At 37.8% G+C, this 24512-nt stretch overlaps 1 protein-coding gene across 1 annotated transcript in view; it reads left to right on the forward strand.

The window, feature by feature from the left end:
• Window positions 1-24512, forward strand: part of Snup (snurportin-1) — a 118809-nt gene that overhangs the window by 85353 nt on the left and 8944 nt on the right. The window contains exons 6-7 of the mRNA XM_089098797.1: window positions 14383-14535; window positions 15501-15794. Of these exons, the coding sequence (XP_088954923.1) occupies window positions 14383-14535; window positions 15501-15794 (447 nt within the window). The remainder of the gene's footprint in view (window positions 1-14382; window positions 14536-15500; window positions 15795-24512) is intronic.

Consider the following 24512-nt stretch of genomic DNA (forward strand, 5'->3'; position numbering starts at 1 on the left):
GTGTCCTTTCAGAAAATTATGATTTGGGAGGTATAGTTTGCTTTTTGGACTTTTCATAGCTAGGATTCTTAGTCACTCATAGGTGTTTGTTGTCTGAAACTTCGAGTTTGGGATGAGTAGTTGGCTATTTCAGACTTTTCTGAGCTAAGGTTTCTTAGTATTTCGTAGGTGAATGCTGTCTGAAACTTATGATTTGGGATATGTAAATTACTATTTCGGGCTTTTCTGAGTTGGATTTCTTAGTCTTTCATAGGTGTGTGATGTCTGAAACCTATGATTTGGGATGTGTAGTTTGCTATTTTCGACTTTTCTGAGCTAGGTTTCTTAGCCTTTCATAGGTATGTGTTGTCAGAAAATTATGATTTGGGATGTGTAGTTTGCTATTTCAGGCTTTTCTGAGCTAAGGTTTTCTAGTATTTCGTAGGTGAATGTTGTCTGAAACCTATATTTTGGGATGAGTAGTTTTCTATTTTTGACTTTTCTGAGCTAGGTTTCTTAGTCTTTCGTTGGTGTGTGTTGACTGAAACCTATGATTTGGGATACTTAGTTTGCTATTTTTGACTTTTCTGTGCTGGATTTATTAGCCTTTACTAGGTGTGTGTTGACTGAAACCTATGATTGGGATGAGTGGTTTGCTATTTTTGTCTTTTCTGAGCTAGATTTCTTAGCCGTTCATAGGTGTGTGTTGTCTGAAACTTATGATTTGGGATGTGTAGTTTGCTATTTGAACTTTTCAGAGCTATGATTCTTAGACCGTCATAAGCGTTTGTTGTCTGAAACTTCTAGTTTGGGATGAGTAGTTTCGATATTTCAGGCTTTTCTGAGCTAAGGTTTCTTAGTCTTTCATAGGTGAATGATGTCTGAAACCTATGATTTGGGATATGTAAATTACTATTTCGGGCTTTTCTGAGTGGGATATCTTAGTCTTTCCTAGGTGTGTGTTGTCTGAAACCTATGATTTGGGATGGGTGGATTGCTACTTTTGACTTTTCTGAGCTGAATTTCTTAGCCTTTCATAGGTGTTTGTTGTCTGAAACCTATAGTTTGGGATGACTAGTTTGCTATTTTTGACTTTTCTGAGCTAGGTTTCTTGGCCGTTCTTAGGTGTGTGTTGTCTGAAACCTAGGATTTGGGATATGTAAATTACTATTTCGGGCTTTTCTAAGCTAGATTTCTTAGTCTTTCATAGGTATGTGTTGTCTGAAACCTATGATTTGGGATGTGGGGGTTGCTATTTTTTGACTTTTCCGAGCTGGATTTCTTAGCCGTTCATAGGTGAGTGCTGTCTGAAACTTGTGATTTGAGATGGTTAATTTGCTATTTCCGGCTTTTATTAGCTAGGTTTCATAGCCTCTCATAGGTGTATGTTGTCAGAAAATTACGATTTGGGATGTGTAGTTTGCTATTTGAACTTTTCAGAGCTAGGATTCTTAGTCCATCATTGGTGTTTGTTGTCTGAAACCAATAGTTTGGGATGACTAGTTTGCTATTTCAGGCTTGTTCATTTTGAATTTCTGTCATGAAATGCAAGAGTTGGAAAATTAGGGTCTTAGTCCACCAGCTCAGTATTAGGGTCCCAGTCCACCAGCCTGAACGGAGGAAATTCACTAGCTCAGAATTGGGGTCTGAGTCCACCAGCCTGAATGGTGGAAATCCACTAGCTCAATATTGGGGGCCTCAGTCCACCAGCCTGAATGGTGGAAATTCACTAGCTCAGAATTAGGGTCTTAGTCCACCAGCCCGAATGGTGGAAATTCACTAGCTCAGAATTGGGGTCTTAGTCCACCAGCCTGAATGGTTGAAATTCACATTAGACGACACAAAAACTTACACACACACAAAAACTTACACACACTCACAAAAACTCACATACACACACAAAAACTTACACACACACACACAATAAAACTTACACACACACACACCAAAACTAAAACACACACGACGAAACTTACACACACACACACACACAAAAACTTACACACACACACACACACAAACTTACACAGGCACACGAAAACTTACAAGCACACAAAAACATACATGCACACAAAAACTTACACACACACACACACACCCAAAACTTACACACACACACAAACACGAAAACTCACACACACACACCAAAACTTACACACACACAAAAACTTACACACACACACACACTCACACACAAACATACACATGAACAAAAAAAAAAACACACACACAAAAACACAAAAACTAACACACACACACACACACACACACAAACTTACACACACACACACGAAAACTCACACACACACCCCAAAAATTACACACACAAAAACTTACACGCACACACCCACACACACACAAAAACTTACACATGCACGCGAAAACTTACATGCACACAAAAACTTACATGCACACAAAAACTTACACACACACACACACAAAACTTACACACACACACACACGAAAACTCACACACACACACGCCAAAACAAACACAAACAAAAACACTAACACACACACACACACACAAACACACACACACACACACAAACACACACACACACACACTTACACACGACACACACAAAAACAACTCACACACACACACGCACAAAAACTTACACACACACACACATACACAAAACTTACACACACACACACGAAAACTTACAAACACACGCCAAAACTTACACACACACAAAAACTTACACATGCACATGAAAACTTACACACACACACACGAAAACTAACACACACAATTAAAAAATTACACACACACACACACACAAAATATTACACACACACACACACAAAAACTTACACACACACACACACACACACAAAAACTTACAAATGAATACTAAAACTTACATGCACACAAAAACTTACATACACACACACACACAAACACACACAAAAACACACACACACACACACAAAAACTCACACACACACACGCCAAAACTTACACACACACAAAAAATTACACACACACACACACACAGGCCTAAAAAATAATAAAAATTAACACAAAAAAACTCACTCAAACAATCAAAAACAAATAAACACACATACACACACAAAACCCTTCCACACACACACACGAAAATATAAACACACAAGTCAAAACTTAAACACATAAAAACTAACGCACGCACACACACACACACACACACACACACACAATTACACACACACACACACAAAAAACTTACACACACAAATACTTACACACACACACACACAAACAAACTTACACAAACACACAAAATAATTATATCCACACGCAAAAGCTTAGACACACAAAAACTTACACACACACACAAAAACTTACACCCACACGCAAAAACTTACAACCACACAAAAACTAACATTCACACAAAAAATTACACACACACAAAAAAAATTACACACACGCACAAAAACTTACACACACACACACAAAAACTTACACACACACACACGAAAACTTACACACACACGCCAAAACTTGCACACACACACAAAACTTACACACACACACACACATACACACACACACAAAAACTTACACATGCACACGAAAACTTACATGCACACAAAAACTTATACACACACACACGAAAACTTACACACACACACGTCAAAACTTACACACACAAAAGCTTAGACACACAAAAACTGACACACACACACACACACAAAAACAAACACACACACTCACAAACTTACACACACACACACACAAAAACTTAAACACACACACACAAACACACACACACACACACACACAAAAACAAACACCCACACACCAAAACTAACACACACACACACACACACACACAAACACAAACTTACACACACACACGAAAACATACGCACACACAAAAACTTACACACACGCACAAAAACTTACACACACACAAAAACTTACACACACGCACAAAAACTTACACACACACACACACAAAAACTTATGCACACACACGAAAACTACCATATCAAAGTTACATTGTATTAATTTTTCAAATTTCTTTTTTTATTTCTATAGTGAAATTCACGATTTGGAATATTTAAGTAGTGAATTGATGTTCTTTACCTTCTCACAGTTACATTCTCTTGATTTTTAGAAGTTCATTTTGAATTTATGTCATGAAATGCAAGAGTTGGAAAATTGGGGTCTTAGTCCACCAGATCAGTATTGGGGACCCAGTCCACCAGCCTGAACGGTGGAAATTCAATAGCTCAGAATTGGGATCATAGTCCACCAGCCTGAATGGTGGAAATCCACTAGCTCAATATTGGGGTCTCAATCCACCAGCCTGAATGGTGGAAATCCACTAGCTCAGAATTAGGGTCATAGTCCACCAGCCTGAATGGTGGAAATTTACTAGCTCAGAATTGGGGTCTTAGCCCACCAGCCTGAATGGTTGAAATTCACATTAGACGAGGTTACTTGCGCACACACACACAGAGAGAGACGACTAACACACAGGGACAACACACACACAAAGAGACGACACCTAACCTTTTCCGGCGACTATGGTTAGGTTAGGTTAGGCTAGATTAAGTTAGGTTAGGTTAAGTTAGGTTAGGTTAGCCCACGTACGCTTCACTTAGGTTAGCTTAGGTTAGGTGAGAGACAGGCAAAAAGTTAGGTGTATGATTAGGTTAGGTTAGGTTAGATTAAGTTAGGTTAGGTTAAGTTAGGTTAGGCTAGGTTAGCCTACGTACGCGTGCGTACGTAGGCTAACCTAGCCTAACCTAACTTAACCTAACCTAACCTAACCTAACCTAATCATACACCTAACTTTTTGCCTGTCTCTCACCTAACCTAAGCTAACCTAAGTGAAGCGTACATAGGCTAACCTAACCTAACCTAACCTAACTTAATCTAGCCTAACCTAACCTAACCATACTCGCCGGAAAAGGTTAGGTGTCGTCTCTTTGTGTGTGTGTTGTCCCTGTGTGTTAGTCTTCTCTCTCTGTGTGTGTGCGCGCACGTAACCTCGTCTAATGTGAATTTCAACCATTCAGGCTGGTGGACTAAGACCCCAATTCTGAGCTAGTGAATTTCCACCATTCAGGCTGGTGGACTATGACCCTAATTCTGAGCTAGTGAATTTCCACCATTCAGGCTGGTGGACTGAGACCACAATATTGAGCTCGTGGATTTCCACCATTCAGGCTGGTGGACTATGACCCCAATTCTGAGCTAGTGAATTTCCACCGTTCAGGCTGGTGGACCGGGTCCCCAATACTGAGCTGGTGGACTAAGACCCCAATTTTCCAACTCTTGCTTTTCATGACAGAAATTCAAAATGAACTTCGAAAAATCAAGAAAATGTAACTGTGAGAAGGTAAAGTACAGCAAGTCACTACTGAAATATTCCAACTCTTGCATTTCACGATAGAAATTCAAAATGAAATTTGAAAAATTAAGACAATGTAACTGTGATATGGTAGTTTTCGTGTGTGTGCAGAAGTTTTCGTGTGTGTGTGTGTGTCAGTTTTTGTGCGTGGGTGTAAGTTTTTGTGTGTGTGTAAGTTTCTGTGTGTGTGTAAGTTTTTGTGTGTACGTATGTTTTCGTGTGTGTGTGTTAGTTTTTGTGTGTGTGTGTGTTAGTTTTTGCGTGTGGGTGTAAGTTTGTGTGTGTGTGTGTGTGTGTGTGTGTAAGTTTTTGTGTGTGTAAGTTTTTGTGTGTGTGTGTGTGTAAGTTTTGCGTGTGGGTGTAAGTTTTTGTGTGTGTGTGTGTGTGTAGTTTTTGTGTGTCTAAGCTCTTGTGTGTGTAAGTTTTGACGTGTGTGTGTAAGTTGTCGTGTGTGTGTGTATAAGTTTTTGTGTGCATGTAAGTTTTCGTGTGCATGTGTAAGTTTTTTTGTGTGTGTGTGTGTGTGTGTGTATGTAGTTTTGTGTGTGTGTGCAAGTTTTGGCGTGTGTGTGTAAGTTTTCGTGTGTGTGTGTGTATGTTTGTTTGTGTGTGTGTGTTTGTTTGTGTGCTTGTGTGTATGTTTTTGTGTGTGTGTGTATGTTTGTGTTTGGTTTTATGTTTGTGTGTGGTTGTTAGTTTGTGTGTGTGTGTGTTTGTTTTTGTGTGTGTGTGTGTAAGTTTTTGTGTGTCTAAGCTTTTGCGTGTGGATATAATTTTTTGTGTGTTTGTGTAAGTTTGTGTGTGTGTGTGTGTGTGTGTTTGTGTGTGTGTTTTTTTTTGTTTGTTTGTGTTTGTTTGTTTGTGTGTGTGTGTGTGTGTGTTTTTTTTTTTGTGTGTGTAAGTTTTGGTGTGTGTGTGTAAGTTTTCATGTGTGTGTGTGTAAGTTTGTGTGTGTGTGTGTGTGTAAGTTTTTGTGCGTGTGTGTGTGAGTTTTTTTTGTGTTCTTTTGTAAGTTTTTGTGTGTGTGTGTGTGTGTGTGTAAGTTTTTGTGTGTGTGTAAGTTTTGGCGTGTGTGTGTGTGAGTTTTCGTGTGTGTGTGTGTGTGTGTGTAAGTTTTGTGTGTGTGTTTGTGTTTAATTTTTTGTGTGCATTTAAGTTTTTGTGTGAATTTAAGTTTTCGTGTGAATGTGTAAGTTTTTGTGTGTGTTTGTGAATGTGTGTGTTAGTTTGTGTGTGTGTGTTTGTTATTTTGTGTGTGTGTGTGTGTGTGTAAGTTTTGACATGTGTGTGTAAGTTTTAGTGTGTGTGTGTGTAAGTTTTAGTGTGCATGTGTAACTTTTTGTGTGTGTGTTTGTTTGGGCGTGTGTGTTTTTGTTTTTGTGTGTGTGTGTGTTTGTTTTGTGTTTGTGTGTGTGTGTGTTTGTTTTTGTGCGTTTGTGTGTGTGATTTTTTTTGTTTTCTTGTGTTTGTTTTGTGTGTGTGTGTGTGTGTGTGTGTGTGTGTGTAAGTTTTTGTGTGTGTGTAAGTTTTGGCGTGTGTGTGTGTGAGTTTTCGTGTGTTTGTGTGTGTTAGTTTTTGTGTGTGTGTAAGTTTTTGTGTGAATGTAAGTTTTTGTGTGGATGTAAGTTTTCGCGTGAATGTGTAAGTTTTTGTGTGTGTGTGTGTGTGTGTGTTAGTTTTTGTGTTTTTATGTTTTTGTGTGTTTGTGTTAGTTTTTGTTTGTTTGTTTTTGTTAGTTTGTGTGTGTGTGTGTGTGTGTGTGTATGTTTTTGCGCATGTGTGTGTGAGTTTTTTTTTGTGTTCATTTGTAAGTGTTTGTGTGAGTGTGTGTGTTTGTTTAAGTTTTTGTGTGTGTGTCATTTTTCTTGTGAGTGTGTGTGTTTTAGTTTGTGTGTGTGTGTGTAAGTTTGTGTGTGTGTGTGTGTGTGTGTAAGTTTTTGTGTGCATGTAAGTTTTTGTGTGCATGTAAGTTTTCGTGTGCATGTGTTAGTTTGTGTGTGTGTGTGTGTGTATGTTTTTGTGTGTTTGTGTGTGTTAGTTTCGTAGTGTGTGTGTTAGTTTTTGTGTGTGTGTGTGTCAGTTTTCAAGTGTGTGTGTGTGTAAGTTTTTGTGTGTGTGTGTAAGTTTTTGTGCGTGTGTGTAAGTTTTTGTGTGTGTGTAAGTTTTTGTGTCGTCTAATGTGAATTTCAACCATTCAGGCTGGTGGACTAAGACCCCAATTCTGAGCTAGTGAATTTCCACCATTCTGGCTGGTGGACTAAGACCCTAATTCTGAGCTAGTGAATTTCCTCCATTCAGGCTGGTGGACTGAGGCCTCAATATTGAGCTAGTGGATTTCCACCATTCAGGCTGGTGGACTAAGACCCCAATTCTGAGCTAGTGAATTTCCACCGTTCAGGCTGGTGGACTGGGACCCTAATACTGAGCTGGTGGACTAAGTCCCTAATTTTCCAACTCTTGCATTTCATGACAGAAATTCAAAATGAACAAGCCTGAAATAGCAAACTAGTCATCCCAAACTATTGGTTTTAGACAACAAACACCAATGATGGACTAAGAATCCTAGCTCTGAAAAGTTCAAATAGCAAACTACACATCCCAAATCGTAATTTTCTGACAACACACACCTATGAAAGGCTATGAAACCTAGCTAATAAAAGCCGGAAATAGCAAATTAACCATCTCAAATCACAAGTTTCAGACAGCACTCACCTATGAACGGCTAAGAAATCCAGCTCGGAAAAGTCAAAAAATAGCAACCCACACATCCCAAATCATAGGTTTCAGACAACACATACCTATGAAAGACTAAGAAATCTAGCTTAGAAAAGCCCGAAATAGTAATTTACATATCCCAAATCCTAGGTTTCAGTCAACACTCACCTAAGAACGGCTAAGAAACCTAGCTCAGAAAAGTCAAAAATAGCAAACTAGTCATCCCAAACTATAGGTTTCAGACAACAAACACCTATGAAAGGCTAAGAAATTCAGCTCAGAAAAGTCAAAAGTAGCAATCCACCCATCCCAAATCATAGGTTTCAGACAACACACACCTATGAAAGACTAAGAAATCCCACTCAGAAAAGCCCGAAATAGTAATTTACATATCCCAACTCATTGGTTTCAGACATCAGTCACCTATGAAAGACTAAGAAACCTTAGCTCAGAAAAGACTGAAATATCTAAACTACTCATCCCAAACTAGAATTTTCAGACAACAAACGCCTATGACGGACTAAGAATCATAGCTCTGAAAAGTTCAAATAGCAAACTACACATCCCAAATCATAAGTTTCAGACAACACACACCTATGAAGGCTAAGAAATCTAGCTCAGAAAAGACAAAAATAGCAAACCACTCATCCCAATCATAGGTTTCAGTCAACACACACCTAGGAAAGGCTAATAAATCCAGCTCAGAAAAGTCAAAAATAGCAAACTACGTATCCCAAATCATAGGTTTCAGTCAACTCACACCAACGAAAGACTAAGAAACCTAGCTCAGAAAAGTCAAAAATAGCAAACTAATCATCCCAAACTATAGGTTTCAGACAACATTCACCTAAGAAATACTAGAAAACCTTAGCTCAGAAAAGCCTGAAATAGCAAACTACACATCCCAAATCATAATTTTCTGAAAAAACATACCTATGAAAGGCTAAGAAACCTAGCTCAGAAAAGTCGAAAATAGCAAACTACACATCCCAAGTCATAGGTTTCAGACATCACACACCTATGAAAGACTAAGAAATCCAACTCAGAAAAGCCCGAAATAGTAATTTACATATCCCAAATCATAAGTTTCAGACAGCATTCACCTACAAAATACTAAGAGACCTTAGCTCAGAAAAGTCTGAAATAGCCAACTACTCATCCCAAACTCGAAGTTTCAGACAACAAACACCTATGAGTGACTAAGAATCCTAGCTATGAAAAGTCCAAAAAGCAAACTATACCTCCCAAATCATAATTTTCTGAAAGGACACACCTATGAAAGGCTAAGAAATCTAGCTCAGAAAAGTCAAAAATAGCAAATTAACCATCCCAAATCATAGGTTTCAGTCAACACACACTTACGAATGGCTAAGAAATCCTGCTCAGAAAAGTCAAAAAATAGCAACCCACACATCCCAAATCATAGGTTTCAGACACCACACACCTACGAAAGACTAAGAAATCCGGTTATGAAAAGTCAGAAAAGGAAATTACATAGCCCAAATCATAGGTTTCAGACATCACGTGCCTATGAAAGACTAAGAAATCTAACTCAGAAAAGCCCGAAATAGTAATTTACATATCCCAAATCATAAGTTTCAGACAGCATTCACCTACGAAATACTAAGAAACCTTAGCTCAGAAAAGTCTGAAATAGCCAACTACTCATCCCAAACTCGAAGTTTCAGACAACAAACACCTATGATTGACTAAGAATCCTAGCTCTGAAAAGTCCAAAAAGCAAACTATACCTCCCAAATCATAATTTTCTGAAAGGACACATCTATGAAAGGCTAAGAAATCTAGCTCAGAAAGGTCAAAAATAGCAAATTAACCATCCCAAATCATTGTTTTCAGTCAACACACACCTATGATTGGCTAAGAAATCCTGCTCAGAAAAGTAAAAAAATAGCAACCCACACATCCCAAATCATAGGTTTCAGACTCCACACACCTACGAAATACTAAGAAATCCGGTTATGAAAAGTCAGACATAGCAAATTACATATCCCAAATCATAGGTTTCAGACAACACTCACCTATGTGTGTGCGTGTGTGTGTGTGTGTGGGTGTGTGTGTGTTTGTGTGTGTGTGTGTGTATGTGTGTTTGTGTGTGTGTGTGTTTGTGTGTGTGTTTATGTGTGTGTATGTGTGTATGTGTGTGTGTGTATATGTGTGTGTGTGTGTATGTGTGTGTGTGTGTGTATGTATGTGTGTGTGTGTTTGTGTGTATGTGTGTGTGTATGTGTGTGTGTCTGTGTGTGTGTGTGTATGTGTGTGTGTATGTGTGTATGTGTGTGTGTGTGTGTGTGTGTTATCCCGGCGGCGCTTCTCTGGGCCGGGGGACCTTTGGGGGCCGGGGGAGGGCCTTTGGGGCACAGGGAGGGCCTTTTGGGCACAGGGAGGGCCTTTGGGGGCCTGGGGGACATTTTGGGACCGGTGGAGGGCCTTGGGGGCACAGGGAGGGTCTTTGGGGCACAGGGAGGGCCTTTGGGGGTCCGGGGGGCAGTTGGGGGCCTGGGGGACATTTGGGGACCGGTGGAGGGCCTTTGGGACCCCGTTGGTTCTTTGGGAGCTCGATGGACCTTTGGGGGGCGCGGGGTTGGGCTTGGGGGGTGTGGGTGGGCCTTTGGGGGCGCCGTTGGCCCTTTGGGCGCTGGGGGGGCCTTTGAGGACCGGGGGCTTTCTTCGGGGTTGGGGTAGGAGGATTGGAACCCTTTGGGGTTGGGTTAGAGGACCTCACAACACTGTTCAAATGAAACTTGTGTATTATAACGACCACATAGTTTCACCATTAAATTCTCTTCTAAAATCTCTTCAAAAATCATCTTTTAAAATGTCTCTAACTGTTTCGCCGAAATAGTTCCATAACCTGTCTAAAACAGTTTCGCCCAAATAATCCCTAAACGTAATTCAGCGTGTTCCTTTTGTTTTTGGCATCTCTGCGCTAATGCATTTCAAATTAATAAGAAACCTGATTCCCGCGCTAAAACAATTCATCGCTAAGATGTTTCTTGGAGAATTGTTTCCATGGCCTTTGGCTATTAATATCCTTTGGAGTTCGACCAAAAGAGTTGTTTCCGAGGCAAAGACATTAATGACTTGGATCTATTCCTGGAGAATCGTTTCTATGCGAAAATTTTTAAAGTCTGACAGATGATGTCATTGGTTGATTGATCTGTCAAGAAAGGGGAATTAATTTGTTGTTTCTAAGGGGAATAATTGATTCACGATAGATGAATTGAGGTCGACAGCACAGGTGTTCCAAATTCCGGGAAACTCATAACATTCGCTGAGAGCATGGACTTACAACAACAACAAAATCGACCTTGGAAATTTAGGTCATTGACCCCATTAACCACGTGGTCTCCCCAGGGAGGCTATGCCCATATAGGGTGTGGGGTTCGGAGTCTATGCCCATATATGGTGTAGGGTCAGTATTCTATGTCCATATATGGAGTCCCGTCAGTATTCTATGCCCATATATGGAGTCCCGTCAGTATTCTATGCCCATAAATGGAGTCCCGTCAGTATTCTATGCCCATATATGGAGCCCCGTCAGTAGTCTTTGCCCATATATGGAGTCCCGTCAGTATTCTCTGCCCATATATGGAGTCCCGTCAGTATTCTATGCCCATATATGGAGTCACGTCAGTATTCTATGCCCATATAAGGAGTCCCGTCAGTATTCTCTCCCCATATATGGACTCCCTACAGTATTCTATGCCCATATATGGAGTCCCATCACGAGCTCATGAGGTTAGGTTAGGTTACGCAATCAATTTCTCGGAAATTCACTTCCCCCTCGAGTCCTAGATCAATAACACTGTTTCCCGTTAGAATTCAATGCGCATGTGCAACCTTCGCCCCGGAGTTATTACACATAGAAACATCAAATAAATCGACCTTGGAAAAAGAGGTCATTGACCCCATTACGTAATCATTCTCCCTAGGGAGGCTATGCCCTTATTTGGAGTCCCGTCAGTATTCTATGCCCATATAAGGAGTCCCGTTTGTACCTCCTGACCCCTCTCTACTATTCTTTATTGTCATGCTCGTGTTACTGGAATACAATACACACTGGGCTGTAAGTAGTAAGTATGACGGCACTAAACCCTTAAGGTCCAAACCGGCGGTGCTGATCTCCGTTTTATGGCCCTTCAGCCAGGAAGTGCAATGGGGGGCTGGGGGCCAGGCATTCTGTGCTTTCGCACACCCTTCCTGCTTACCTTCCCGAGATTTCTCCAGGTACCCATTTAGAGCTGGGTCGACTCTGGCTAAGCTTACAGAGTCACACTACTGACCCGCGTCCCAAACCCGAATAACTGGCCACGCACTGGGCTGGAATACAATCAATAGATTCGACAATTTATTCACTGTTTGTATCTAGTGAGGAACTATGAATAATTGTACCTAAGCTTTAACAGTGTTGAAAGTGAAAATAAAAAGGCCGAAAATGCTCGCACGAAAATGAAACAAACCAACGGACCCCTGCTCTGGCAGTTTTGTTGTAACGAGTTTTAGTAGTAGTATTAATAAACTGTGAAGTTAAACGAGTTTAATATATAGGAAATTTTAAGCATTAAAAGGAAACCCGAAGGCAAAATACATATTGAAACCCAGCACTGTATTTCTGGCAAGTATAATTGAACACAGTTTACATAAAATTTACAGTAAGCAAAAAAAAGAATAATGAAAATTCTTCAATCCTTCTATCCTTTCTCCTCTGTTTTTCTATCCCTTTCATCTTATATAATTAAGTTTCTAGTCATTTTATTGTCACTTAATACATTGGACCCTTCTTTTTCTGCTGGTAACAATTGAACAAAAAAGCTGGACTATAATCCCAATGTAGGCTTGCAACAGAATAATAGCACTATCCTTAGTAGTTGCATACATTTAGATCTTAGGGTGGGGTGTGCATTTTTATGCCAATATTTATACCAACTTTTCCTGGTAGGGTGTGTAAAGTGGGGATTTCTTCTATTTATTGTATGTACACGTAGATGTATTGATGCACAGTCTATTAGCAGAGATGAGAAGTTTTGCCAGGAATTATCGATCTGAAGTAAAACGAATGAATATTTGGTCCTAATATTGGATTTTACGCTTCTTAACAATTTTGTACTGAAATTGTTCTGGGGTATGAAAGGGGTCTCTCCTTGGATAATTCTGAACTAAAATTTCATCCCTTAGTTCCCTCTTAATCTGTTGCTCTCTATATGCTGCTATAACTACTAACAGCTCACTGTAACATCAAACCGCCTTAGGCCAACACAGCTGTGCACGCTCCTTCTCCATCCAATCTCCTATCCCTTTACCTCCTGATGTATAGTTCTGGTTTGTTCTAAATTCTTTTTTACGAATTACGGTCATCCTTCATCCGTAAAACGTGGCCTAGCTACCTTAATCTTTCTTTCGCTGTAGCCCAAGAAAGTGGGACAGAACCAAATTTTTGCACAGCTTAACTGTTTGATCTACGGTCAATCAAAGGAGTACCTAACACTATCTTAGTACAATTCATTTGGAAAACATTTATCTTTCTTTGGAAACAAATTTTCATCATTCTTTTGAAGCACCAACGTTTCAGAGCCAGGATAAGACCTTCACTAAAGCTTTTCTATCAGCTGAATCAATCTATAAATCTGTGGACTAAATGGTTCTAAAATCTTTACTTTTAACATCAACAATAACACTTCTTTATACCCTAGCATCCTGTATTGATCCTGCCAGGTTCTGACTGACAACAAATAGTGAATAAGGTTGGCTGTTTTACCCTCAGGTAAGCACCATATTTGCTTACGGCCATTTATGACCAAATACCTTAACGGTTAAAGCTAGATTGTTGCACCTACACGTTTGCACAAGTTTGGGTTCTACTTCACAATGCCTATTTCGTCAGTCAAAATGTCAATACGATAGTTGTCTTATTAGTCGCACGATAGAAATCGCAATTTTCATATTATTTATATTACTTAAAATTTGTAAGACCTCAATAAAAGCAGTGGGTCCCACTAGTACAGGTTGGAGACTACTAAAAATTTTTAAGTTTTGTGATGGCCTGGGCCGATCTTGGTCACATAATGGCGTTCTTTGTGATACGCTCCTATCAACAAGAATAGACATCCTGCACAAACAATATCTTAAGCCTCTGACTCATTATATTTTCATGTGTGAAAGTAGTATACTACAATGGGGAGTCAACCCTTAATAAATAATATAGCTAGGAAGGGGCTATTCAGAACAAAAAAAGGTCGCCAAAAGTTCGCAAAATACAGAAGAAGTAACCATTAACCAAAATTACTTTATATACCCTATCTTTCATTTTTGTTTTTAGACTGAATTTCGGTTTTCTTGGATTGCGTCACACTTGGAGGAAACAAAAAATTTGCCGAAAAAGTCAAGAAGAAATCCTTATTCATTTGTTCTGGCTCCTCATTTTCCTTATTCTCCGAGTACCCTGAGTGAGACGATGAAAAATTTAGGAAAGGTAAGTCTTCTAAGATATTAAATCTGTTTTTATTTTAAATTCCTTCGATGTTTATAGCGGGATATTCAAAACCAGCAGAAAGTGCCTTTTAATCTTTTTGGTAAATTTCGTTTCACTTATTTGTTGCTGTAAGTAAAACTTTGGTTTAAATGTATTCTTTTATTCTTCATGATGTGTAAGTACTCGGCTCGACTCTACTCGTATAAAATCAGTAGATAATATACGAGAGTGGATTTAAGAAACTTAGAAACAGCATTGAGCTGTAAAGAACAAGGGATCAGATATCCGTAGCCAGAGCATTGTCTTCAATTATGACAATACCTTGCCAATTCCTTTACAGGCCACGGAGTCTTTGTGGGGGTAAGTACATTGGTTGTATGCTTTTGTTTTTGTTGGAGGTTATATCTTACCTTTATTATCTGTTTCTAAACGATTTGAATTCAGAGGAATAATTTGCTACTGACCGTACCCGGTGGCGCATAGTCCATCCTCCAAAGCATAGATCTCGCCTTTTTTGATGTTCATATTGGGGTCTGGTAAGATGTTCGACAAAGATAGTGTGCTAAATAAACTATTAAAATATCATTGGTATTACATGGTAGAATAATATTGAGTACTCATGACATAGGTATGAAAAATTTTACCAAAATTTATATAATGTTTCCTTTGTTATATATTCTTTTAGAGTTCAACAGTCAAAAAATTTACCATAAATCATTTTAAAAAAGGAATTCCAAAATCATCCACCGGAAGCCTCTCAAAGAGCTGAAAATTAGTAGATTTTTGTTTTAATAGTGATATAAGTTATTAATTTGCTGTCGCGCATTTGTGTGTTTTATAATTTTTCTTTTTGGCCTGGTTTTTTGTTAAAGATATGCCTTATCAAAAAAAATAATCTTTGTGTATTTTGGTAACAATTTGTGACTACAACTGAAATCACTCATCTTGTTGCTCATTTCTTCCAGAGATGGGGTCCAGAAAACATAGATGGATTGTTGTTCTACCATCGAGCGATCCCTTATATATCTGACACTACCCCCCTTGTTGGTTGGCTAGAGCCATTTATGATCCCCGAAAGGCTTGGTGTGCCTTTGCCGCCGAGTTTCATGTCTAAGAAGCCGGCTGATTATACAAATTTTTCTGACTATATAAAGAATCATGGTGATGTATATAAAAAGAAGCCAAAGAAGGGTGAATCTGGTATCAAATCATATGACCAGGTTGATTCAAAAATGGACGAGGAAGAAGAAAAAGTCAAGGTAACCTACTGCTAGTAAATCTGCTAGGTAACCTAGTTACTAGCTAGTACTGCTAGTAACCTATAAGAGTGGCAACAGGCGCTAGTGTTGTACAAAAATTACCGATGCCATCTAGCGTTTGGCGTGTCTGGACTTTTCTTTTAAAATTTGTATTTGTTCTTTTTCTGAAAACTGAGATCAAACACTTATTACTACACTAATTTTGCATTAAACTAATTTTGCTTTCAATAAAAAACGCCAAGAAACGCCAAATACTAGATAACATTGGCGATTGTCTTTTCTGGTGACACTAGCGCCAATTTTCACTACTGTAAGTTACCCTTAATCTTTTTTCCAAGCTAGAGCAAAACTCCGCTTTTTTCCGTTTAGATCAGTGTATCTCATTGATTTGAAATTTGGTTTGTTTAACGCCTGAACAGATGCAGGGTTTCCAAGCTAAAACTGGCTTGGATATTTATTCAATCCGAACGTATTTTACGCCAGCTTTCCAGCTAGGAATTCGTTCTAGAATTAGACTAATTTAAATTTTCTATGTTGAATTATTGAAGTTTGAAATTTCGGCTCAATACAAATGAACATTTTCAATGATGGGTTTGTGAAATTATTTACTATAGAGGACACACTCATCCAATCTGACCTGATATACTGCTTGATGGCTTGGTCAAATGAATTTTCTTCTTTGAGCATCTATGTTTTGCAAATTTAAAATATTTGCTAAGAAAACACTACCTTTTTGTGAGAAAGCTATTTTATTGTTTGTATGTGTACGCTTTTAAAACGATAGAAGAAAACGATGCATCTGTCAAGTACTTTAGGTGTATGAAGGGATTTCAATAGTACATGGAGGGTTAGTCTTGAAATTTAGGAATCACTGCCTAAATAACGGTGAGCCTGGCTGTTGAAACTCCTCGCCAAAAGAACAGGATAATGGAATGGATAGCATTTTTGAAAATAAGAAAGAACCAATACTGAACATATAAGGAAATGTCAAATTGTTGTGGTCCACTTCCATTTAGATTTTTTATATCGATTTTATAGTTTGAAAAATGACTTGGCAACACTGCTTTATCAGTTGTGCTGGGCTCTTTGCAACTCTTTTTTTAAATTATCCTTCCCCAAACTTAAACGTTAATGCTTTCTAAGACCACACTGGCTATACATGACGTATGTAAACGACGTAATACATGACGTAATTTAAACGTTCCTATCTCTTGTTTCTAAATTTATTAGCTTTTAATTGAGGCTTCGTCCATAAGGAGGGAGCAGTTAAGCTCCTCCTCAAGTTGTGAAAAATTGTCATGACAATACGACATTCCTTTTCAATCAATGGGTTAAAAAAACTTTGAAAGACCTTTTCATTGTCGGTCCCCTTAGAGGGGCTTGCTCTTTTTCCCTTTTGTATTTAATCTCGTATACAGGTATATTCTTCTATAAAATGTTTTTATATAATCACAAATACCCTCCCCTCCCCCCAATGACACTACTGATTCTAACAATACTGAATATATGAAAAACGACGCATTTTTAAAGGGTTTTACTCTTTTTTTCCTTCAGTAGGCGTTCACTTGGCTTTACGAATCAACTACAAACTTGAAAAAAGCGTTACTTCATGTGTATTATTTAGATTTTACATAAAACACAAGCCATGCTGAGTTGTTCCTAAACTACTTCAGTCAAGAGTCTCCAGTATTTGAAAGACAGTGCGGATAAGTCTAGTTACAAACTATATATGATTGTAACCTGTGACTGAAATATTCTGATTTTTCAAAAATATGGTGTGTAGTGCTTAGTTTTTCGTGCAGAATGCAAATATCCGGGATTTTACAAGATCCTTCATGCATAATATTAAAGACAACTAAAGGTAATCTCATGAAGAGGATGCCAGACATTTTTTTTCTGATTTTTTGATGATCCCGTAAAGCTAATAAAAAAGCTTTCTGAAAATAAATCCGGCATGTTACTTAAAATCAGCCTTAGTCAGCCATATCTCAAACAAACATAATTCAGCACCTAGTAAGTTCATTAAAATAAACAGTTTAAAATACCCTAATGAATACTCACTATTTGATGAGATAAAACTATATTGCTCTTGATTCAATAAAGTTGCCTAAACAAAAAAGGAGAAACCAGCCCAATAAAATAAAAATTTTAGTTAAATTCTAAAGTGCAGGCTCTACAAATGACGGTATTTAGTAAATTTTATGTGGCGTTACGCTTTGCAAGATTCCTGGAAGTGAGAGACCTATCACCTGTAAATACCATGCCCTAAATTCTGTTAAGCCCGATGCAAAATGTTATAATTAAGATAGATGGTTCCAAAGATTTTTTTTATCCTAGTTTTGATTTTCTTTAGCCATGAAGGTGTAGGCTATAGAGTTTTCAAGAATTATCACAAAAAAGAAAGAAAATTTGAGCTGGAATGAATTTCTTTTATACACAGCTTTAATCCCTTCACTGCATCTCCTTCATTTTATCGCATAGGCTCCATTCTTGCGACTTGCATACATATCACTAGACGAAGTAAGGGTTCATTTGCAGCAGATTAAGGTTTGAGCAGCCGAGGGAAAGCGAGGCATACTCTCATAGCAAACATGCCTGACTCGAACAGTACAGAAGCTGCTTCTTTACTAACAGAGATCTGAACAACCCTTGCTTCTTAGCTTTGTAATATCTGTCTGATTTAAGCGTGAATCTAGATTACTTTGTCTTTGCTTTTTCGTGAACTTTAAGATAAGAAAGATTTTTTCATCTTACTTGGCACTGAAGGCCCCTTTCGTATAAGTGTACATATAAGGCTAACTTTGTCATCTCAGTAATGGTTTAATCTAGAGCTATGGAGTCGGTGTCAGTACTAATTTATTGCAAAGGGAGCTGAAGTCGTAGTGATTCGGAATAATGACTTCGAGTTGGAGCTTGGAGTATAATTTCACGCAGCTTTCATAGTCAGGTGGAATTACTTAACTGTGATTCTATTAATTTTTCGAACTTCATATATAATACTTCCAGGCTGTCAAGAGGACTCCGGTTTTGCTTTACAGTGACAAAATAATTATCTGGGTAAAAGCTTACTGTTAAAAAAATTATTAAATGCAGGACTTACGATGCTTGATGCTTCAAATTTTGATTTCGATGTCGGATGCTTCAAACTTTTAGAGTTTCTGTAGGATTCAGGGTCCTACCTTCAGAAACCGAAGGGCTTTTCATAATACGTCATAGACGAGAGTGGGATCAGAAACATATAAAAGCTCTGTAAGTTAGTAAGTAGGATCTACCTACTCCACAGCCTTAGCACCAAGGTGTCTAATTGAATTGAAACTCAGAAAACTGTAATTTATTATTTTCTCTAAACCACCGTTTCTCAAACTGGGGACGTGACCGCATGGACAAGATGCCACAGGTGGCAAAAAAACCCTTTGGACCCCATTTGAATTTGAGTTCTTCTGGTCGAACGCGGACGACATATAGGTTGTCTTGATGATCATGACGATTTCTCAGCTGTGTAGGCTACTGCGTCAACCAATGACACAAAGAGACGATCAAAAATACAATTGTTTGCAGTGACTTTGTTTTTGACAGCTAGAGTTAACTTGGTTAACTCGGATTGAACGATGCTCTGAATTCAATGATTGTACCGCTCAGATATCGAGACAATGTAACCGACTCTTTATTAAAAACTGGTTCATTGGTTTTTGATATTGATCATCTTTACTGTGAAAAACGTTGATTAATTGAATGCACTAATGATTTGGTGAAAAATGTACAAAAGAGATTTTAGGAATTTAGCAGCTGCATACGAGTCTGAAAAGGTTTAGACATAACAAAGCATGACTTTATTATTGCCTTTCAAATGCTGCTAACATTTAGACAAAACTTATATTACTACTATATAGGTTTAGGAATTTCTCTCGTCGCAAATTCTTTTTATGCCTACATTCTTGACAAAGAAAAGAAGAATTTTAGAAGAACAAAAAGTAAATTGCTATTATTTTAGTTTTTTGTTACAAAAGTAAACTTGAGTATCATGTTTTAGGCTCAAATAAAACACTTCAAATGGCAAAAAAACAAAACTAGTTTATTGATTTGAGCTTAATATAAAAGTATACAGATTCTCTTATTGTTACTTTAAGATGATTCGGTATGGCTTCATTAAAGAATTTTGCTTTTCCTCACTCGAAAAGAAACTGCTTCGGTTACCTCGAAGAGATTTTCTGTGCGTGTGCCTTTGTATGTTTGTTTCTGTGTATGTGTGTGGATGTGTCTCTGTGTGTGTTTGTTTCTGTGTATGTGTGTGGATGTGTCTCTGTGTGTGTTTGCGTATGCGCACTTGTGTCTCTGTGCTTGTGTATTTAACAGGTTTATAAAGATTGTTTTTTACCTCGTGTTGTTAAAGCCTGTGTTTCGAATTTTTTTAATATTCCAATTACAGATACTTTAACATTTAATTTTCTTATCTTGGTGGATGTTTATATTGTATTTTGTTTATGCCTTTTTACTTTGTATCACGTTTAAATAGATACAGTCTTATATTTATTTAAAAATTTCGGAACTTTGTGACTGTCAAAACAAAAGAAGATAAAATATTTTCTTTAAATTTTTTTTTGCCAAAAATCTTTAATATATGTTAATGACGGCAAGATGAAAAGCATTCTTGTTTTAGTAGGTTACTCATCCAACGTTGATAAGCTCCGTAAATTCTTCTCTTCGCGATAATACGTTCCTGTTTGGTCAGCCTTGTGCTCTAGACTTTTTTATTTATCTATTTTTTTCATAACTGGCTGCTTACAGGTATGTGCGCAGTAATTTATTTCAGAGGGGGGATTCGTCACAACCCACTAAAACAGACAAATGATGCAGAAACTAAGTAGGAAGTTTTATTTTATCTAGGAAGATCAGAAAAATTTTGACAATTTAAGAGGGGTGAAGCTTGAAACCATTCTCCCTGTGCATATGTCCAACTGATGGCTTTCCCTCTTGGTTGAAATTCCCTGAAAACTTCAACTTAATACCTTTATCCGTTCCTGACATATCACAAATTTGCCTTTTTTACGACCTTAATGTATACAGTGAATTTTGATTTTGTTCAGCACCCTCCTGACCATTCCCTGAAAGCTTCAACTTAACACTAAAACAAGGTCCTGAGATACTGCAGATATGTTATTTTTACGCCTATGATGTACTTACTGTATTTTGATTTAGTTGAATATTCCCTTCAACATTCCCTAAAAAAAAAAAAATTCTTTTACAACCTTGATGCACAAAGCCTAGTGTCTTCGACTTTGTTCAGCACCCTCCTCACCATTCTTTATAGGTTTCACCGTAGTACCCATAGAATTTTAATAACCTGTATCCATATATTATCTTATAATTTAGTCCAATTTCCCTCCCAACACTCCCTGAAAGTTTCAACTTGGTATCCTTAGTTGCTCCTGAAATATTTTAGATACGCCTTTTTTTAACAACATAGATTCACATAGTGTCTTTCGATTTAATTCGAAATTCTCTTCAACGTGTCCTGAAAGTTACATCTTAATTCCTTTAGCTGCATCTGAGTTATAGCATATATCTGTTTTGAAAACCATGATTTTGACATGTTTTGACAACCATATATTGACAACGTTTAAATGAACATTCCCCTCAACAATCTCTGAAAAATCCTTTTTACGACCTTGATGCACATGATGTCATTGATTCACCGTCCTCATCATCTCTCAAACGTTTTAACTTAATAGCATTTGATGTTTGATACCCTGGATGCAAATAGTGTCTTGTAATCTAGTTCAATATCCCTCTCAACATTCCCTAAAAGTTTCAACTAAGTATCCTTAGTTGTTCCTGAGGTGTTGCATATGAGCCCTTTTGACAGTGTGTCTTGTGATTTATCTTAACATGCACTGGGAATTTCAACTTAATACACTTAGACGTTCCTGAGACATTGCAGAAATGCCCTTTTGAAAACCTGGATGCATATGGTGTCTTTTTGTTTAGTTCAACATCTCCAACAACATGCCCTGAAAGTTCCAACGTAGTACCCTTAGCTGTTCCTGGGATTTTTTTTAGCAATGTGACTACACGCAGTGTCTTTGGATTTAGTTCTAAATCCCCCCTCCCAACATGCCCTGAAATCGACTACTTACTATTCTTATTTGTTCCTAAAATATTGCAGGAACGTTCTTTTGATAACTTGGATGCACATAGCGTATTTTGATTTAGTTTTGCATCCCCCTCAGCATGCTCTGAAGGTTTTAACTTAATACCCTTGAACATTCTTGAGATATTGCAGATACGCCTTTTGACAACATGGGTGCACATAGTGTCTTTTGGTTAGTTCGTCCTCCTTTTCAAAATGCCCTGAGAGTTTAAACTTAATAGCCTCATCTTCTCTTGAGATGTGTTGAAGAAGATAAATCGTCTTTGATTATTTGTCTATTGTCTTTTGATTCAGTTTTAAATTCTCCTCAACATACCCTTAAAGTTTCAACCTAATACCCTCAGCTGAGGTATGTTGAGGGGGATAAGGTATATTTGATTTATTTTCAAGGTGTATAGTTTTTTTTTATTTTGTTTTAATTCTTCCTCAACATACTCTGAAAGTTTCTTCAACTTAATCCCCTCAATCATTCCCGAGGTACTGTAGATATGCTTTTTTGACAACCTAGGTGCATATAGTGTTTTTTGGTTAGTTCGTCGTTCCCTTCAACGTGCCGTGAAAAGGGAAGATAAGGTATCTTTGATTATTTGTCTAGGTGTCTAGTGTCTTTTGATTTAGTCTTGAATTCTCCTCAACATACCCTTAAAGTTTCAACTTAATACACTTAGCCATTCCTGAGATATTGCAGATATGCACTTCTGACAACATGGATGCGCATAGTGTCTTTTAGTTAGTTTATGATTCCCAGCAACATATCCTTAAAGTTGTAACTTAGTACCATCAGCTGTTCGCGAGGTATGTTGAGGGAAATAATGTTCATTTGATTTAATTTTCTAGGTGTATAGTTTCTTTTATTTCGTTTTAAGTCCTCTTCAACATACTCTGAAAGTTTCATCCTAATCCCCTTAGTCATTCCCGTTACCTCATAAATATGCCCTTTTGACAACCTAGGTGCACAAAGTGTCTTTTGGTTAGCTTTTGTCCCCTTGAAAATTCCTGGAAAGTTACAACTTAATACCTTTAGTCGTTCCTGAGATATTGTAGATATGCGCTTTTGACAACCTGGATGCACATAGTGTCTTTTGGCTGTTTCAACATCCCCTTCAACATGCCCAGAAAATTTCAACTTAGTACCCATAGCTATTCACAGATACGCCCCTTGAAAGCCTGGATGCACATAGTTTTTTTTTATTTGATTCAACATTCTCTCAAGCCTCTCCTTAATTTCCTTAAACTTGAATACCCTTAGCCTTTTCTGACTTACCCTTGATTTAACCCCTCCCCTCTTTCCCAATGGTAAACCGTATATATAAACAATAGGCTTAATGCATAACTCGACCCAACGACGGGCACTACTCAACCCCATTTAACTGAACACTCGTTTAAAGAAAGAAAAAGGAGACACGTTCGGGGTATCAAGCACTTTTTTGAAATTCCCAAGAATTTGTTTCGTAATTAATTTTAGTGTTGAAATGAAAATAAATAGTATCTATCATTAACGAATCAGCTTTGTAGTTGAATGAATTTTTTTTCACTTGGTAGTTTTTCAATTGTTTTCCACCGGCAAAGGGGACTGGGAAGGAAATCATTCAAGAGGGAGATTTTAGGAACCTGTTTAAAGGTCTCCAATCATGGAGATATCAGTCGTAGACCTTTTATGGTTTCAAGCCTTTACACTCCAGGAATTACACTAAAATCACATTTTGATGCCATAAGGCATTTTATGATGGTGTTGCCATGACCAAATTATAAAAAGCCAGTAAATGTAAGTATTAGCTTTCAAATGACGTTAAACAGCTCTCTACGATGTTTTAGTGTCCTATTAATGCTGGAGAAACAAAACAGAATAAAGAGACTTATCAGCGTTTCCAGCTCTTTTTAAAAATTCCCATTAATTTATTTCCGTAATAAAATTTTACTATTAAGATGAATTGGAATAATAGCTATCATTTCTGAATCAGCATAAACGGTAAATTCTTCTAATTAGTTTTTTTTTTAACGTGTTTTAAGGTTTTGGCTACAATGGGCCGTGGTTTTCTCTATACTAGGGTGCAGCTACTGCTGTAATAATGAGATTCAAGTGTGTTTGGACCCTGGGCATAGAAAATTTTGATATTTTCAAAATATATAAGACACATAAAAAAACGACATATATAAGACACATTTCCAGACACATTCCAATATATAAGACACATTTCCAAATGTATAAGACACATAAAATATAAGAGCACAAAAAAACGAGGGTTGAGTGGCATGGGGATTGAGTCAAACGGAAGTTGAGTTGCACGAGGGCTCGTTTAAAGGGGGATTGAGTTACATTAGGGTTCAGTTAAACTGGGGTAGAGTTGCACGAGGGTTATGTTGCACAGAGTTCCGTTAAACGAGGGTTCATTTGCACGGGGAGTGAGGTGAGTCAGGGTTCAGTTAAATCGGGTTGAGTTGAATGGGGGTTCAGTGAAATGGGGGTTGAGTTAAATGAAGGTTGAGTTACACGAGGGTTCACTTGCGAAGGAACCGGCTACAGTATAATCAAAAGTGCTTTTCATGTTTTAGAGTTAGCCCCCCCCCCC

The sequence above is a fragment of the Artemia sp. Qi Xiang Cuo genome, chromosome 13 (assembly GCF_049724085.1).
Source record: "Artemia sp. Qi Xiang Cuo chromosome 13, ASM4972408v1, whole genome shotgun sequence".
Lineage (NCBI taxonomy): Eukaryota > Metazoa > Arthropoda > Branchiopoda > Anostraca > Artemiidae > Artemia > Artemia sp. Qi Xiang Cuo.